Source organism: Salvelinus namaycush, chromosome 24, assembly GCF_016432855.1.
Source record: "Salvelinus namaycush isolate Seneca chromosome 24, SaNama_1.0, whole genome shotgun sequence".
Taxonomy (NCBI): domain Eukaryota; kingdom Metazoa; phylum Chordata; class Actinopteri; order Salmoniformes; family Salmonidae; genus Salvelinus; species Salvelinus namaycush.
Window position 1 is genome coordinate 25,381,337 of NC_052330.1, and position 16,790 is coordinate 25,398,126.

Genomic DNA, 16,790 nt, shown 5'->3' on the forward strand with positions numbered 1-16,790 from the left:
TCTCTCTCTCTCTCTCTCTCTCTCTCTCTCTCTCTCTCACGCTCTCTCTCACGCTCTCTCTCTCTTACTCTCTCTGCTCTCTCTCTCTCACGCTCTCTCTCTCACTCTCTCACACTCTCTCTCACACTCTCTCTCTGCTCTCTCTCTCTCTTTCACTCTCTCTCTCTCTCACTTGCTCTCTCCTCTGCTCTTTCTCTAACCTCTCTAACATATGGTACAGAGCATGTACCCACATTGTGGTGGCCTATAATGACATGTCTTTCTAACTACTTGATAAGTATAGGTTCAGCCCTGCCAGAGACCACTGGGAGGGTAAATGCTGGTTACCACTTTTAACTTCCCTTCATTGTCTTTGTGTGTGAGAGACAGAATGGACAGCTGCTATCACTTTAAGGCCATACAGTAGTTGATCTAAATAAACAACAGCCAGTGTAATCATTCAATGAGGATTTGATGACTACTAAGGCTGATAAGTTATTTTTTGTGCAGCAAAGCTGTGGTCAAATTTAGTTCTATAAATTGGGTTTTTACAACAAGGCCCCACAAATGACAAGCTTGGCCTTCCCTGCATCCCTCCTTCCCTCCATCCCTCCTTCCCTCCATCCCTCCTTCACTCCATCCCTCCTTCACTCCATCCCTCCTTCACTCCATCCCTCCTTCACTCCATCCCTCCTTCACTTCATCCCGCCCCAGCCGAAGAGAAGGAGAAGGGCTGGGACAGTCTTTTATGGCCGCGTTTATTTCTGATGTCTCTTTGGACACTCTGTCAGTCGCTTGGTCAGTCGCTTGTTTGCTCGCTCGGTCAGTCTGCCACAATGTCGACTGAGCTGTTGTGTGAATGACAAAGTGAAGAAAGGCTGGGTTTGAAGGTCAAGTGGAGGGTTGCTGACTGATATACTGGCCAGCTTGAGAGCTGAGGTTTATCCACATGGAAACTGAAAATTGGTCAAATTGGTAAAACAACAACAAAAGGTGCAAATGATATGGCCTTTGACCCTCTGATCCACTTCTTACAGTGTTTCCTATATCTAACCACATCTAATCATGTCCTCTGTGTCTGCTGTGTTTCCTTCCCAGTGTTTCCATGTGCCTTACTCTGCCCTCACCATGTTCCTCAGTACGGACCAGAAGGAGAGAGACTCGGCCACAGCCTACCGTAGGTCACTATTACGCAGACCTTAGGTTGTTTGATCAAATAATACCACTCGCCTGTCATTCTGTTTTGATAGTACTTAATACTATAATAAATGTGTTATACTGCAGGTATGACCATGGAGGTGCTGGGTACTCTAGTTGGCGCTGCCATCCAGGGTCAGATCGTGGCGAGCGCACACACCCTGAAAAACTGTCCCCAGCACAACATGTCTGCCAGTCACCTAGGCAACGGCAGTGGGGCCGAGATCGTCAAGAGAATCGTTCACTCCCAGGACTTCCTGTCACATGCTGTAAGTGTCACCACGATAACAAACAACCAGACCTGAGGTGTTACCATGGTGATCCTATATTGAAAATAACTGTAACTGACTGTAGTGTCCTGAACTCACTCAGGGCTGTAGTGTCCTGAACTAACTCAGTGCTGTAGTGTCCTGAACTAACTCAGGGCTGTAGTGTCCTGAACTAACTCAGTGCTGTAGTGTCCTGAACTAACTCAGGGCTGTAGTGTTCTGAACTGACTCAGGGCTGTAGGGTTCTGAACTGACTCAGGGCTGTAGTGTCCTGAACTAACTCAGGGCTGTAGTGTTCTGAACTAACTCAGGGCTGTACTTTCACACTCATCTTTTCCTTTTACTTAACTTCTTTCTTTCCTTTTTTGAAGCCTCAGAGTTGAAAAGAAACAACAGGAAACAAGTTGAAGGTCAACAAGCATGAAAATTGTAAATTGTTGAAACTAAAAGGAATAGGATGAATGAATGTGAAGTTTGTGTTTGCAGACTGTCTAGCGGTGAGATCTAGTCTTACCAAATGAACCAACTTAAAGAGGGCTTTATATATTATTTATCATCCCAGGTTTTTAGTAAGAGACCACAGGTTAAATCTGAGCCTCTGCCCCAGCCCCCTCCCCTCCTCTCCCCTGCCACTGACCCCAGCCCCCCCCCCCCCCCCTTCCCTGACATCAGCCATCAATCCCCCTCCCTGAAATAAGAGACCCCTCCCCACACTGAGGGGGCGACCACAGTCTGTGTGTGATTAAGGCTATTTTTATCACATTTAAAAACACATGAATGAACCCCAGACCCCAAACTCGACATGCAGTTTGCTGAGATAAAGGAACCAACAATATTGAACATCTATTTCCGGCCTAAAACCAGCCAAACCCAGACCGGAACATTACATATTTTAATGTATCTGGTTGTTCATTTCCTAGAAGTAGACATACAGTCAATGAAAACATGAGTGAGACAACCTTGTGAATCTTGTGAACGCAGAGTGGTTTCTGGGTAGATAAAACACGGCGAGTGGGCTCCTGCCCAAACTGTTCCGTGTCGGGTTCGGACACGCCGCAGCTATTTAAGGGCTCGAGTGGTACCATTCCAAAGGATTCTGAGTAAACCCCGATGGCGCGGCCTTTTCACCACACATGGCCCTCTGTAGCCACGATGAGCACACACACACACACACACACACACACACACACACACACACACACACACACACACACACACACACACACACACACACACACACACACACACACACGCACACACGCACACACAAACACACACACACACACACACACACACACACACACACACACACACACACACACACACACACACACACACACACACACACACACACACACACACAGAGCACTTTCACCACTGGATTCCTCCAGTCCCTCAGAAATGGCAAGATGTTTGATGTGAATAAGTAATAATACTAACATAGCAAACTAGCCCTTAATTGTTTACAGTAGGGCAGTGCAGTTCCTGTTGGGTTGAGAACATCTTCAAGGCTCTGTAGTATTTTGGTAGGTTGTATTTTAGGATCAGAATTCAATTGAGATCCTTTCCTGTTGTTCCTTGTATCTAAGATATACAGTGAATTCTGAGTGATCTGGTATCTGCTAGAGCGATATAAGGAGTTCTACCCTAAAATCACAGGTCAATAAACACATTGTTATGTTTTAATGCAACTTTCAGATAAGGGTTGAAGTGAAGTAATTGGATGGAGATACATGATGGAGATTGAGGAAGGCTCAGTTCAGATGTCCTCCTTGTGTAACCAAAGAAAGAAAGATGTGAAGTGGACCCCAGGAAGAGTAGTTTAAAATACCTGTTTGGGCTGCAGGGGCAGTATTGAGTAGCCAGATAAAAGGTGCCCATTTCAAACGGCCTCGTACTCAATTCTTGCTCGTACAATATGCATATTATTATTACTATTGGATAGAAAACACTCTCTAGTTTCTAAAACCGTTTGAATTATATCTGTGAGTAAAACAGAACTCATTTGGCACAAACTTCCTGACCAGGAAGTGGAAAGTCTGAAAACTATGCTCTCTTCTAGGTCCTGCCTATAAATGGGCATGATACGTATTAGTATACATGCACGTCATACACCTTCCCCTGGATGTCAAGAGGCGGTGAGAGAAGAAATGGGGTGTTTATTTTGGTTTGAAGTGGAATAACAGCTCTTGGAATGACGTGTCACCCATTTCCTGTTTTCAGGAAGGCGCGAGAAGGAACCTGGATTTGCCTTCTGATAAGCTGCCGTTATGGACGACTAATATCTCCGGCTTTGATTTTATTTGATACATGTGACCATATCATCGTAAAGTATGTTTTTTCAATATAGTTTAATCAGATTATTGAAATTTTTTCGGGAGTTTTGCCGTGTTCTGTTCTCTTCCGTTTGTTGACATGGAGAGATTCGTGCCACTTGGCTAGTGTGCTTGCTAAATCGAGAGGGAAAGAGGCCGTTCTAAATCCAAACAACGATTGGTCTTGACAAAGGACCCCTTGTACAACATTCTGATGGAAGATCAGCAAAAGTAGGAAACATTTTATGATGCTATTTCATATATCTGTCGTACATGTGAACTAGTCGTCGGCGCCCAGCTTTTGGGTACTCTAGCTATACCGAAGCTGTATGTCGTAATGAAGTTATTTTTAGAATTCATGAACATGGCGATTTCATTAAGAACTAATGGATCTATCATTTCCTATACAACATGTATTTTTTAGTTATGTTTATGAATAGCTATTTGGTCAGAATATGTGTGTCAGAAAAAGTGTCAGAAAAAAATCCGGACGTTGTGGGAAAAAGTAGCTAAGTTAGCACAATGTATAACCATTGATTTCAGCTCTAAATATGCACATTTTCGAACAAAACATAAGTGTATGTATAACCTGATGTTATAGGACTGTCATCTGATGAAGAATATCAAGGTTAGTCAAAAATTATATATCTTTTACTGGTTTGTCACGATCGCTAACTTTTACTGCTGGGGAATGGCTTGTGTTTCTGGCTATTGTGGTAAGCTAATATAACGCTATATTGTGTTTTCGCTGTAAAACACTTAATAAATCGGAAATATTGGCTGGAATCACAAGATGCCTGTCTTTCATTTGCTGTACACTATGTATTTTTCAGAAATGTTTTATGATGAGTATTTAGATATTTGGCGTTGGTGTCTGTAATTATTCTGTCTGCTTTCGGTGCAATTTCTGATTGTAGCTGCAATGTAAACTATGATTTATACCTGAAATATGCACATTTTTCGAACAAAACATAGATTTATTGAATAACATGTTATAAGACTGTCATCTGATGAAGTTGTTTGTTGGTTAGTTTGGTTGGTTCTTGGTTAGTTAGGTTGGCTTTGTGCATGCTACCTGTGCTGTGAAAAATGTCTGTCCTTTTTTGTATTTGGTGGTGAGCTAACATAAATATACGTGCTGTTTTCGCTGTAAAACATTTTAAAAATCGGACATGTTGGCTGGATTCACAAGATGTGTACCTTTCATTTGCTGTATTGGACTTGTTAATGTGTGAAAGTTAAATATTTCTAAAAAATATATTTTGAATTTCGCGCCCTGCACTTGAAGTGGCTGTTGTCATATTGATCCCGACTTAGGGCTTGCAGCCAGAAGAAGTTAAAATAATACCTAATGGACATCTAAATTTAACAAATAAAGGTTAAATTTACACTGTTGTTTTCTTGCCTTTGTAGAATGAGGTGTACATGGTATATTGTTACTCTCTGTCCTTGCAGAATGAGGTGTACAGTAACAGTATATGATTGTTTATTCTCTCTACTTGCAGAAGGAGATGTATATGATCGCTGCTGGTGTGATTGGAGGAGTGTTTCTCATCTGCACTGTGGTCATGTTCCTGGGAGTCAAAGAGAGAGACGGTGAGTGTGTGCGTGTGTGTACTCGCATATGTGCTTGTGTGTGTGTTTTTGTGCACACTCTTTCCCAGCAAGTGAGTGTGCTCCTCTCTCTTTCCCTTCACACATTTCACTCAAACGCCATTTGCAATGTATCAGTAAGCACAGTAGCACTCCGTTGACTTGTTTTGAGCCTTATTCTGACTGGACTATTTCTGGCCTCCATTTAGCTAGCTTCAGCCTCATGCAATGATTATCCAACTCAGGAAAACAAGGAGGATTAAGTGTTAAGTATAAAATGACATATCTTGTGTGTTTATACTGCACATGGAGGCTGTCAATGAACTGCTGACCTCTGTACCAGTGAACGTGTCAGTTCTGGTTCTCTGTACTTATACCCCCCCCCCCCCCCCCCCCCCACCCACACACAGAGCATAGCAATACTGCAATGCAGGGGCATCTACAGGGTTACCAGACTGGAGGGGAAGTCTCCCATACGTGTCTCACTCATGCTTTTTTCTCTCATTGTAGAATGCTTGGTGCTTTGCGGGCTAGATTGAGCTATTTTTTTTTAGAGTGGGATAAAAGATGGAAACCAAAGAAACTGTCTCTTTTGACACTTTCAGATCTCGTTCCTTTTCTTCCTCGCACAGATCCGTACATTTCGAAGACGGAGAAGCAGATCCCGTTCCACAAGGGCTTCATCCTGGTGATGCGACACGGTCCCTACCTCACTCTGACTGCTGCATTCCTCTTCATCTCCGTTGCCATTCAGGTGGGAACATTGATACACCCCCTCTCAGACATGACACCCACAGTGGGATGGTAATGGGTGTTGTGTTATGATTGGGCCCAGAATGGCTCCAGATACAGCCTGCCTGCCATTGAATGTTGATTTGATCAAGAAAAATAGAGCAATCAGTGTGTTTGAGGAAATATGCTTGACAGCATCTCTCTCTCAGCTCCAAATCCATCCGATGATGATAGACAGTCAGATAGACGGCACATTGTCATATTACAATGATGTAATATCTAGTTATTGTTATCATTATGAGAATTCTCAGTGGTAAACTTCTTGTATGACTGTGATCATATGGTTGGTTGGCATTGGAACTATAAAGTACAGCTTTGATAGGTTCCACCTCAAACATCTCAACTGCCGTATCTCACAAATCTTCCCTTAAATAACTTACTGTCAGCTCATCAGAATAGAAGGATTATATATCATTCAAGAGCAGGGATGAAACTTTGCGTTAGTCAGCAGCTTCTCCAGTGATTTGGCACCGTGGGCAGAGAGGATAGGACAGTGCTGAATATTCTGAATCTTTCTGAAGAACGAATGTGTGTGATATCTGATCTGATTTCCAGTTGGTGCAAAGCAACTTTGTCCTGTTCTGTACGCATGCAGTGGACCTGAGAGACCACTTCCAGAACATTGTGCTGACCATCCTGGTGAGTTCTGGTTTCAGACCTAGATCAATGTAACTAGAAACTTACACTTTCACACAAATGTCCTATTGACATCAGTGCATGGTTTTATATGACATTAGAGTATACTTAAAACCAAAAACAATAGTATAGCATGTTCTTAAAAATGATACTCCTCTTCCCAGGTATCTGCAGTAGTGAGCATCCCTTTGTGGCAGTGGTTTCTGGAGCGGTTCGGCAAGAAGAAGGCAGCCTTCTGTGGAATCACGGTAAGTGTCTGGGACGGGGTGGTGATGCTCCACTGATGATAAAAACGTGCCACCTTGTGGACAAACATATTATTACTTCTGGAGATGCACTGTCTGATCAAAAATTTCCAGAGGGTTTTATAATACGGTATTACAAACAGGGTTGGAGAGTAACTGATTACAAAAAAACTAGCTGTAGTCAGTGAAATTAGCAGCAAAATTATTTTAATCAGATTACAGATTCTTTTGAAAAACTAGATGATTACTTTTTGGATTACTTTTAAAATCAGAAAGGATTTTTGCAAAAAAAATACATTGACATCTTTATGTTTTCTCAATGACATTCAATTCAGCATTGAAAAAAGGCGCAAGTTTAAGTTTGTTCCACCTGATCGAGTCTGACCACAAGTCAGAGACCACTTTGATGACACACCAAATACGTTTCATGGATCCTTTTTGTCTTCTTCTATTGCCTCTTAAAGGGAAAGTAATCAGATTGTGTTACTTAACTGATTTCAATTTTGGACAGGTAACTAGTAACTGTAATGGATTACATTTAGAAAGTAACCTACCAACCCTGATTACAAATGTGTGTGCAACTATCTCATGCTGTGTGTATACAGTATGTACAGTATGTGTGTGTGTTCATTCCTCTTACTCTCTCTCTCTTTCTGTCCAGTGGATCATGCCGTTCACAGTGATGCTGGTGTTCATTCCTAACCTGGTCGTAGCCTACGTAGTGGCTGTCTCTTCTGGACTCAGTGTGGCTGCATCACTCCTCCTACCATGGTGAGCCCAATTGAATTGTGCTGGCACAAAGGTCCTCTGTGGATGTGGTGTAGTTGTAGTACCACTAGCACTAGCCACTGGTTGTAGCTACAGTAGCAATAGTAAACATATTCTTGGGGTGGTAAAATAGCCACAGTCCTTGTAGAATTACTATTCTATTGCTGTAATAGCAGCAGTCTCCACTTCTCTCTGTCCATTCAGTGGTTAGAGCGTTGGGCCAGTAACCAAAAGGTTGCTGGTTCGAAACTCTTATGCTGACAAGGTAAAAATCGGCCACTCTGCCCCTGAACAAGGCAGTTAACCCACTGTTCCCCAGTAGGCCATCATTGTAAATAAGAATTTGTTCTTAACTGACTTGCCTAGTTAAAGAAAGAATACAAAAATGTAATTCACCCCCTGGCATGATACAGTCACGCCTGGCTATGATGTCATGTTGATGAATGAGATATGTCTATAAACCTCAGGGGGGTGCTACAGTCTCCACTTTCATTCTGTTATTACTGTTGTTTATAGCACATTGCCTTCCCATCTTCTTTTCTCCCTCTTCACCCTCCTGTCTCCCTCTCTCCTCCCTCCTTTCTCTATCACTATGTCCCTGCCTCCTCCGTACTTCTCTTCTCTCTCTAAATGACAGGGTTTATCGCGTGGGGTCATCATGCTGTGTATGTACACTATATATACCAAAGTATGTGGACACCTCTTCAAATTAGTGGATTTGGCTATTTCAGCCACACCGGTTGCTGACAGGTGTATGAAATCGAGCACACAGCCATGCAATCTCCATAGACAAACATTGGCAGTAGAATGGCCTTACTGAAGAGCTCAGTGACTTTCAATTTGGCACCGTCATAGGATGCCACCTTTTCTAACAAGTCAGTTCCTCAAATGTATGCCCTGCTAGAGCTGCCCTGGTCAACTGTAAGTGCTGTTATTGTGAAGTGGAAATGTCTAAGAGCAACAACGGCTCAGCTGCGAAGTGGTAGACCCCATAAGCTCACAGAACGCCAAGCATCTGCTGGAGTGGTGTAAAGCTCACCGCCATTGGACTCTGGAGCAGTGGAAACACATTCTCTGGAATGATGAATCACGCTTCACCATCTGGCATTCGGACGAATCTGGGTTTGGCGGTTGCCAGGAGAACGCTACCTGCCCCAATGCATAGTGCAAATTGTAAAGTTTGGTGGAGGAGGAATAATGGTCTAGGGCTGTTTTCTTGGTTCGGGCTAGGCCCCTTAGTTGCAGTGAAAGTAAATCTTAACGCTACAGCATACAATGACAATCTAGACGATTCTGTGCTTCCAACTTTGTGGCAACAGAATTGGAACGCCGACTGCGAGCCAGGCCTCATCGCCCAACATCAGTGCCCGACCTCGCTAATGCTCTCATGGCTGAATGGAAGTATGTCCCCGCAGCAATGTTCTCTCATCTAGTGGAAAGCCTTCCCAGAAGAGTGGAAGCTGTTATAGCAGTAAAGGGGGGACCAACTCCACATTAATGCCCATGATTATTGAATGAGATGTTCAACGAGCAGGTCTCCACATACTTTTGGTCATGTAGTGTATGCCTGTCTGTCTTTTTATCTGGCTCCCGAGTGGTGCAGATTTCTAAGGCACTGCATCTCAGTGCTAGAGGTGTCACTACAGACCCTGGTTTGATTCCAGGCTGTATCACAACCGGCCGTGATTGGAAGTCCCATAGGGCGGCACACAATTGTCCCAGCTTCGTCCGGGTTAGGCTGTCATTGTAAATAAGAATGTGTTGTTAACTGACTTGCCTAGTTAAATAAAGGTTCAATAAAAAATTGAAATAAAATGATCTGGTGATTCCCCATCTGTGGTCGGAGCAGTTCGGCTACTGTTAGCTTCATCTTGTAATCATGTCATCACGTAGTAGCAGTCATTTCGCCAGGCCATTTAAACTCTGCTCTATGAGCACCATTGTAGCCATTTCATCCTCTAGCGCTATAAGTAGACTGCTCCTCCTCAGACAGATGGAGTCATCGAGACCGGTTGTATAACATGATGATGAGGTAGGCCTATAAGCTGTTGATGGGAGATGTTTCATGTAGTATTGTGTGTTGTGTTTCAGGTCGATGCTGCCAGATGTGGTGGATGACTTCCGTCTGGCCAACCCCTACTGTAAAGGCTATGAGGCCATCTTCTACTCATTCTACGTGTTCTTCACCAAGTTTGCTGCTGGGATCTCTCTCGGAGTGTCTACCCTCTGCCTCGAGTGAGTCAGACAGACAGACAACATAAACACTAACACAAGAGTATTAAAGGCATTTATTACTGAAAATGGGATTTCCTTGGGAGTATCCATGCCTTACCTCAAGTGAGTCAAACACACAAACACTGATCCACATCAGGAGAAACATAAACAAGTTAACAACACTTCTGGCATCTCTCTTGGAGTGAGTCAGACGCCACGAACACCAAGTCAGTTAAATAACACAGGAGTGAGATGTCTAGAGAGAAACACATAAACACAAGCCTGATGTATGCATTAATTGGCCATTGTAGTCTATTGTATTTATGAAACTGGTGAGTGTGTAACTGTCAGTATGATACAGGTGTGCATCTCTACAGGTTTGCAGGTTAAGACACTGTACGTATCTCTTCAAGTTTGCTGTGTATAATACGTGTGTGTGTGTACTGGTATCTTCAGGTTTGCGGGTTATGACACGGGGGCATGCAGGCAGCCTGCTCAAGTAGCCTACACTCTGAAACTGCTCATAGGCGCTGCCCCGGTGGCCTTCATCATAACAGGCCTGTTGATACTGCTGCTCTACCCCATCAGTGAGGACGTCCGGCTCAGGAACAAACTCTGTCTGGAGGAGCTACGGTGAGGAACCCACACGTCTCTGTTGTCAGAAGTTGCTAGAACGTCACAGTGCTCTTGTAAAGTAATGTATATGACAATAAGGGGATACATGCTTATGACATGTCTGACAATGCATTATAAGTGTATCATAATGGTTTATTATACGCATGCTTAAGTGAAGTGTTACCAAACTGAGTATTTGGATCACAAAGATTGAGTGCAATAAGTGTACAGTACACCACCGTCTCTCACCCCTGTCATTCCTTTAGGTTGAGTAAAATTACGGTGGCCTGAAATGGCTCAAATACCAACATACAGTACCTTCAATCTAAAAGTTTATATTGTCTTTCTTCTACAGGAAACAAAGCAGCATCAGCTCCAGAACGCTGGAGGATCTGAGCAATCCATGACCTGGGATGGAATGGACAGGAGAGGTATCACATGCGGCGGATTCCAGTTCCCCAACCGGAATATGACTTCTATTAGTGTATATTACACTGAGAAATAATCACATGATAGTTATGCTTTCATGTAAACATTTTAAGTTTGTTTCTGTATTTTCACATGAACCTGTAAAGTATAGCCATCTTGAATATACCTACAAGATAACCTTATTTATATAAATGAATGTATATCACTATTTGCTGTGTTTAGCGGACATTGCTGGTATTTATGAATGGTATCTGAGTATTATAATGTTTTGGGCTTAATAAATACTGTTGACTTTGGTTAGTAGACGGACTGAACCATGACTTCTTAACTTCAAATATAGTAGAGGAAGGTTCCATGTAAGTTCCATTTTGGGCTCTCGAGTGGCGCAGCGGTCTAAGGCACTGCATCTCAGTGCTAGAAGGTGTCACTACAGACACCCTGGTTCGAATCCAGGCTGCATCACAACCGGCCGTGATTGGTCCCATTGGGCGGTGCACAATTGGCCCAGCATCGTCCGGGTTTTGCCAGTGTAGGCCCTCATTGTAAATAAGAATTTGTTCTTAACTGACTTTTAAACTTTTAAATAAAGGTTTAATATTAAATCATAAGTTGAGTGATGAAACTATCCATTTTAAACATTTGAAGGTTTTAATAATATACAATCGTACAACACACAAATAGGATACATCCCTTTGGGATTTGGTGGCAGCTACACTGAACTCTGCCAGCCAAAACACCACACTATCTTACCTCAGTACTCTGATTCAAAAAAGAGAACTTCATCTTGAACCAGATGGGCATATAATACAAAGCCCCAAAAAGTAAAATATAATCTCCCAAAGTCACTAAATGTAAACATTCTGTTTGAAAGGTGCTTCTTTCAAAAGTGTGTTGGATAATCCCCCAACTGGAAAAGTAACATTTGCCACCCAGTACTGCTTGTTCATAAAAAGCTGCCGAGGGGTTGAGTCTTTGCGTGTGCAGTTTTTAGATATGCATGCATAAAGCACTGACATCTCATATGTGTTATGCTAGGCGGTAGTCCCATGCTTTGTGCTCTCTCCCACTATGCTGAAGTCTGTTTTGAGATTTATGCTGTGTTCAAGTCTCTGTGTTGGGGTAAGATTTGACTGGGCTGGAGGGAGATTTGACTGGGCTGGAGGGGCAGGAGTCTGGGCTGCCAGGGGTTCTGATGGGAGATTTCCTCTTTCCGTTCCTCACCGTCAACTCCTCTTTGGGTTTAAAAGTCAGGGGCACAAAGCCCTCTGCATCCGCTACCAGGACTATCCACAACGGACCTGGAACACAGGAGACAGGAGTTTCAAGTTTAAGGAAGTTTTTATTTAATTCATATTTTATTTATCCCCATGCTTTATAAGACTGTTTAACTTATATAAAACCATGAGAGTCATTGATTACATCCATTTAACCCTTCGAATAGATAGTACTAAGCTTTTCAACCAGTAAGTGTCTACTAATCATTTATAGAGCGGTTTTTGAAGTACAGTAACCACAACATACGGCTCTCTCAGATTGCTGCAAAAACCCTAACAGTGAAACTCCTGAATGGAGTGGTGTCATAAATACTCTATAAATAGTCTTGGAGTTGGCGGAGGCGTGCTGAGTGTGTATATTAGCAGAACGAACCCAGGGAGGGTGTGGTGGGGCTGTAAGCTGCTTCTGTTATAAACCTTTTAATCCACAGTAACCCTATAATCACTCCCATATTCAGCCTCTCCACCCATTAACTGAAGCACTCCGTTTAACACCAAATACTGTTGTTTAAAATGCATGTCCTTTTGGGGGGAGTGAAACAGAGATGTCATTATTTTGATATACAACATCTTCTCTAGTTAGTTGTAATAGCTGAGAGAAGCTCAGTAGTTCCTCAGTCTAGACTATGGGCTGAGGATATGGCGGTTATTCTTATATGAATAGATTCCTGGAAACCTGAGGGAAAAGTTTTTTTTCTATCCCCGTCCACACGCACACACACACACTTCTGAGAAGACTACCCAATTTCCTCTTGAGGCATGCCTACATTGGGAAGAGCCAATAATGTCAGTCTGCAGATATGAATTGTATTGATTTCTGTAAGCAGGGAATCACCCCGCTGTGTATGATGATGTCATATCGCTCAGTCTACCTTTAATCTCAAATAACTGGTAGAATTAAGCCTGGGGTATACATAGTGAAAACATAGAATCATCTCAAGCCTTAAGACTACAACCATGTGTTATTATTGGTATGGGGGAAGCCCATGGGCCAGATACGTACCATACACCATCTCTACTACAGTGACGTTGAAGAGCTCCTGAAGAACCTTCAGACACAGCTTCCCCTCACACAACAACACTGGCCTTCTCTCATCTATAAACACATTCTCAGACAGCTGCTTCTGCATGGAGGAGAGGGAAGAGATAGAGAGAGATAGATAGATGATACAGAGAGAGTGAGATAGAGAGAGTGGAGGGGGGTTAGTTAGTACAATTCTGACCTCAAGAACACATGCAGATATCTGCTGAATGCTGAATCTGGGTGCTTTATACTCATACAGTTCCTTACTTTGTGTGTCTAACAGTGATGGGGGAAAAATTATATATAGTTACATATCGCAATATTATTTTTGTACTCCAAGTATCAATTTGTAAAAACACTTTTGCTACTTTAGGTAGAGCTGGTCGACTGTACCTGTGCTAAAACTCAGTTATTTTTCATCCTATAGCTTGTTCTCCATCTTCTTTTTAAACAGGGAGCCAACACGTTTTCAGCACTTTTATTTCCCTTACTGATCAAAACTCATTTTCTCATGCTCTCTCTCCAGCAGATATGAACAATATGTTTGGAACATCAAATCCTAATAAAAATATCAGTATTGAATCGCAATACATATATAATCGTAATACATATCGTATCGCCACCTAAGTATCGTGATAATATTGTATTGTGAGGTCCCTGGCAATTCCCAGCCCTAGCGTCTAACGTAACTTTATTATACAAAGGTGGGGCCTATAATTTCAATAAATAAGGTATTTCAACAAACATTATCTTTTAAAATATTGCTCTGAAAATCTCCAGCTTTTGCAGACATAGAAATGAAATATCCCAAATGAAGTAATATCTTGTAAGATGTAACCCCTACCTGACATGTGATATTAACGTATGGAGGATCACAGACATTGGGGTAACTAGTCCCCAGACCCTTTTTGCCGTTCCGGGTGAAGTTCCTGATCTCTGTCAGACACTGTTGTACCTCAGAAAAACGAGAGAAAATCCTCTCCATGTTCTGAGACAGCTGCTCCAGGTTCCTCTCCTTCTCTCTGGGGGCCAAGGGAGTGGTTTTGGGCAGGGTGGGGAGCTCCGTGTGGGGCTTATCCCTAGGGTTGTAGTATGGGGAGCAGGTTTGACTTGACTCCCTGCTAGCCTGTCCTGCCATGGAGAGCATCGTCATTCGGTTGACGGGTTCCATGTCGAAGTTTTCGACCGTAATGGAGGAAGCGTTAGAGTGAGGTTGGTCAGAGGGGTGACAGAGGTCAGAGTAGGAGAAGTCGACTGAGCTGGTGACTGAGCTGGGCTCTGGGCTCCTCACCTCCTCCACCAGCCTCCTCCTGCTGCTCCCTGGAGAATGGGACTGGATTACACCTCCTCCCGGCAGCACCAGCTCCTTAATCTCGACAAGCTCCTGCTGCTCATCTTTAGAGAAGACATGCTTCGAGTGGCGTCTAATGGGGGATTCTCGATTCGGGGAGGGAGACGCCGGGGTTCCTCCGTTGTAGACAATCTCCTTTGAGGCGAGGCGCAGGATGTATTTGTCCATATTGGAGGAGGGGAGGAAGGCAGGGTCGTTGGACTTCTGTCTGCCAATCATGAGGAGCAACATCTTGTCACCAAGAAAGCAGATGCCTTTGGGCCTCTCGTTTTTCTGTAAGGAGATCTGCTGGATGTTGGGCATGGTGGATGGTGTGATGCAGTAGACCAGTACCATGCTACATGTGTTGGAGGCCACTGCCACCGTGGAACCTCTGGAGTCAAAGGCCACGATGTCTGGCACCAGGATCCCAGGGATGCTGACCTTACTGGTGCTGGTAACTTTCCGTTCGTAGGTGACCAGGATAAGGTGAGACGAATCCTGTCCGGAGCCGGTCAGGTGGTCCCTGCGGCGCAGGTGTAAGAGTGGACTAGGGTCTGAGCGCCGGTGCTTGGCCAGGAGGTGGGTGAGGTCCATAGGGCCGCCGGAGGCAGAGCAGGAGAGGTAGGACCTCTCAGAGTCAAAGGACCTCCTGCGGGGGTCTATACAGCCATCCTCGTCCAACATCACCATAGGAGAAGAATGTCCAGGTAGGGAGGACTCTGAATCTGAGGACACGTCAAATGCTATGCCAGCGTTCAGCCCGCAGATCCTATCCAGAGGCAGCTCTGTAGCTACTGCCACTTGGGCCTCGCCTGTTGACTCGATGGCACAGATGTACCCGCCCACGTCAAAGATGGGGCAGAAGGAGCAGGCTAAAAGACTCTTCTGAACATCGTTATATATGTAGGAGTGAAGGGCGCTTCCAATAGCCAAAACCAGCCGGGTGCCATCTTTGGTCCAGCAGGCACAGTGGATGAGTCCACTGCCTTTAATATCAGCCTTGACTCTACGGTTGTCCACGCGGACGCAGAACAGCACAGAGGCATCTTTCTTAGTGAGGACAGAAAGGATGTCCATCTTGGGATGCCAGACACATCCCTCAGACAGAAGGGGGAATGGTTCGCTCATCTCACAGGTCTGAGTGCAGAGCAGCTTGTTCTGTTCCAGAGCGCTGAGCTGCAGCTGCCACACTGTGACATGTTTCTTGTGTTGGACGGCCAACAGGGCAGGAGTGCCGGAACAGCACAGAGGGCCCCAGGAGAGGCCGAAGACATGCTCAAATTGACCGATGACGTTGGTGTCGCCGAATTTGACTTCGCAGTTGGCATAGTAGAGGGAGGTGAGGCAGACCTGCTTCCCGTCAGTCCAGGCTATCCCGTGGACAGGGTGGATGGTTTGGTGTAGCGTGTTCAGACCAGACCTCAGCAACTTGGCTTTGCCCAGTTCCATACTGAGAGTCAAGCAAGTACAGATTAATCCAAACGGAGAGAGAAACAATGATCAGTAACATTGATTAAAGAAGAAACAATCACTCATTCAATAGCATTGATGAGAGCAGAGGATATCGGTCATGAGGATTTTGCCGGCAGAAGACCAGTTCCAGCTATCTTGACTGCCATCTCACACTAAGAATAGGACAAGCCTATCTTGTCCTGTGCCTCTGGCATCCCTAATCCCCTCTGCCTGAGGGTTATACCCCAGGGCCAGGCCAGAGCTGAGCTGATTAGTCCAAATGACCTTAGCCACGCAGATTAGATAGGTTATATTACACTCCAGCTTTACAGAGGAACCAGTGGTGTAAAGTACTTAAGTAAAAATACTTGAAAGTACTATTTAAGTCGTTTTTTGGGGTATCTGTACTTTACTATTTATATTTTTGACAACTTTTACTTATTCCTAAAGAAAATCTTGTACTTTTTACTCCACACATTTTCCCTGACAACCAAAATTACTCGTTACATTTTGAATGCTTAGCATGACAGGAAAATGGTTAAATTCACGCACTTATCAAGAGAACACGTCGTCATCCCTACTGCCTCTGGACTGGCAGACTCACTAAACACAAATGCATATTTTGTAAATAATGTTAAAACAAGAAAATTGTGCC

At 43.9% G+C, this 16,790-nt stretch overlaps 2 protein-coding genes across 2 annotated transcripts in view; one reads left to right on the plus strand and one right to left on the minus strand.

The window, feature by feature from the left end:
• The window catches only part of mfsd2b (major facilitator superfamily domain containing 2B), a 22,730-nt gene extending 11,700 nt beyond the window's left edge, over nt 1–11,030 (plus strand). The window contains exons 5-14 of the mRNA XM_038962656.1: nt 1,078–1,156; nt 1,264–1,445; nt 5,266–5,356; nt 5,986–6,107; nt 6,701–6,784; nt 6,946–7,029; nt 7,688–7,797; nt 9,886–10,029; nt 10,465–10,641; nt 10,979–11,030. Coding sequence (XP_038818584.1) covers nt 1,078–1,156; nt 1,264–1,445; nt 5,266–5,356; nt 5,986–6,107; nt 6,701–6,784; nt 6,946–7,029; nt 7,688–7,797; nt 9,886–10,029; nt 10,465–10,641; nt 10,979–11,030 — 1,125 coding nt within the window. The remainder of the gene's footprint in view (nt 1–1,077; nt 1,157–1,263; nt 1,446–5,265; nt 5,357–5,985; nt 6,108–6,700; nt 6,785–6,945; nt 7,030–7,687; nt 7,798–9,885; nt 10,030–10,464; nt 10,642–10,978) is intronic.
• A 669-nt stretch (nt 11,031–11,699) lies between these two features.
• On the minus strand, nt 11,700–16,132 carry LOC120019083 (WD repeat and coiled coil containing). The gene is made up of 3 exons (XM_038962325.1): nt 14,195–16,132; nt 13,330–13,450; nt 11,700–12,350 (listed from the first exon to the last, which is right to left on the minus strand). The coding sequence occupies exons 1-3, from the start codon at nt 16,130–16,132 to the stop codon at nt 12,154–12,156; spliced, it is 2,256 nt and encodes a 751-aa protein (XP_038818253.1). The 3' UTR covers nt 11,700–12,153.
• Between the last annotated feature and the right edge of the window lie 658 nt (nt 16,133–16,790).

Coding starts and splice junctions, on each gene's coding strand:
- LOC120019083 (XM_038962325.1), bottom strand. CDS start 16,132: ATGGAACTGGGCAAAGCCAAGTTGCTGAGGTCTGGTCTGAACACGCTA. Junction 13,451..14,194: donor ACGTTAATATCACATGTCAG/GTAGGGGTTACA, acceptor TCCTCCATGCAG/AAGCAGCTGTCTGAGAATGT. Junction 12,351..13,329: donor TGTAGTAGAGATGGTGTATG/GTACGTATCTGG, acceptor CCTGTGTTCCAG/GTCCGTTGTGGATAGTCCTG.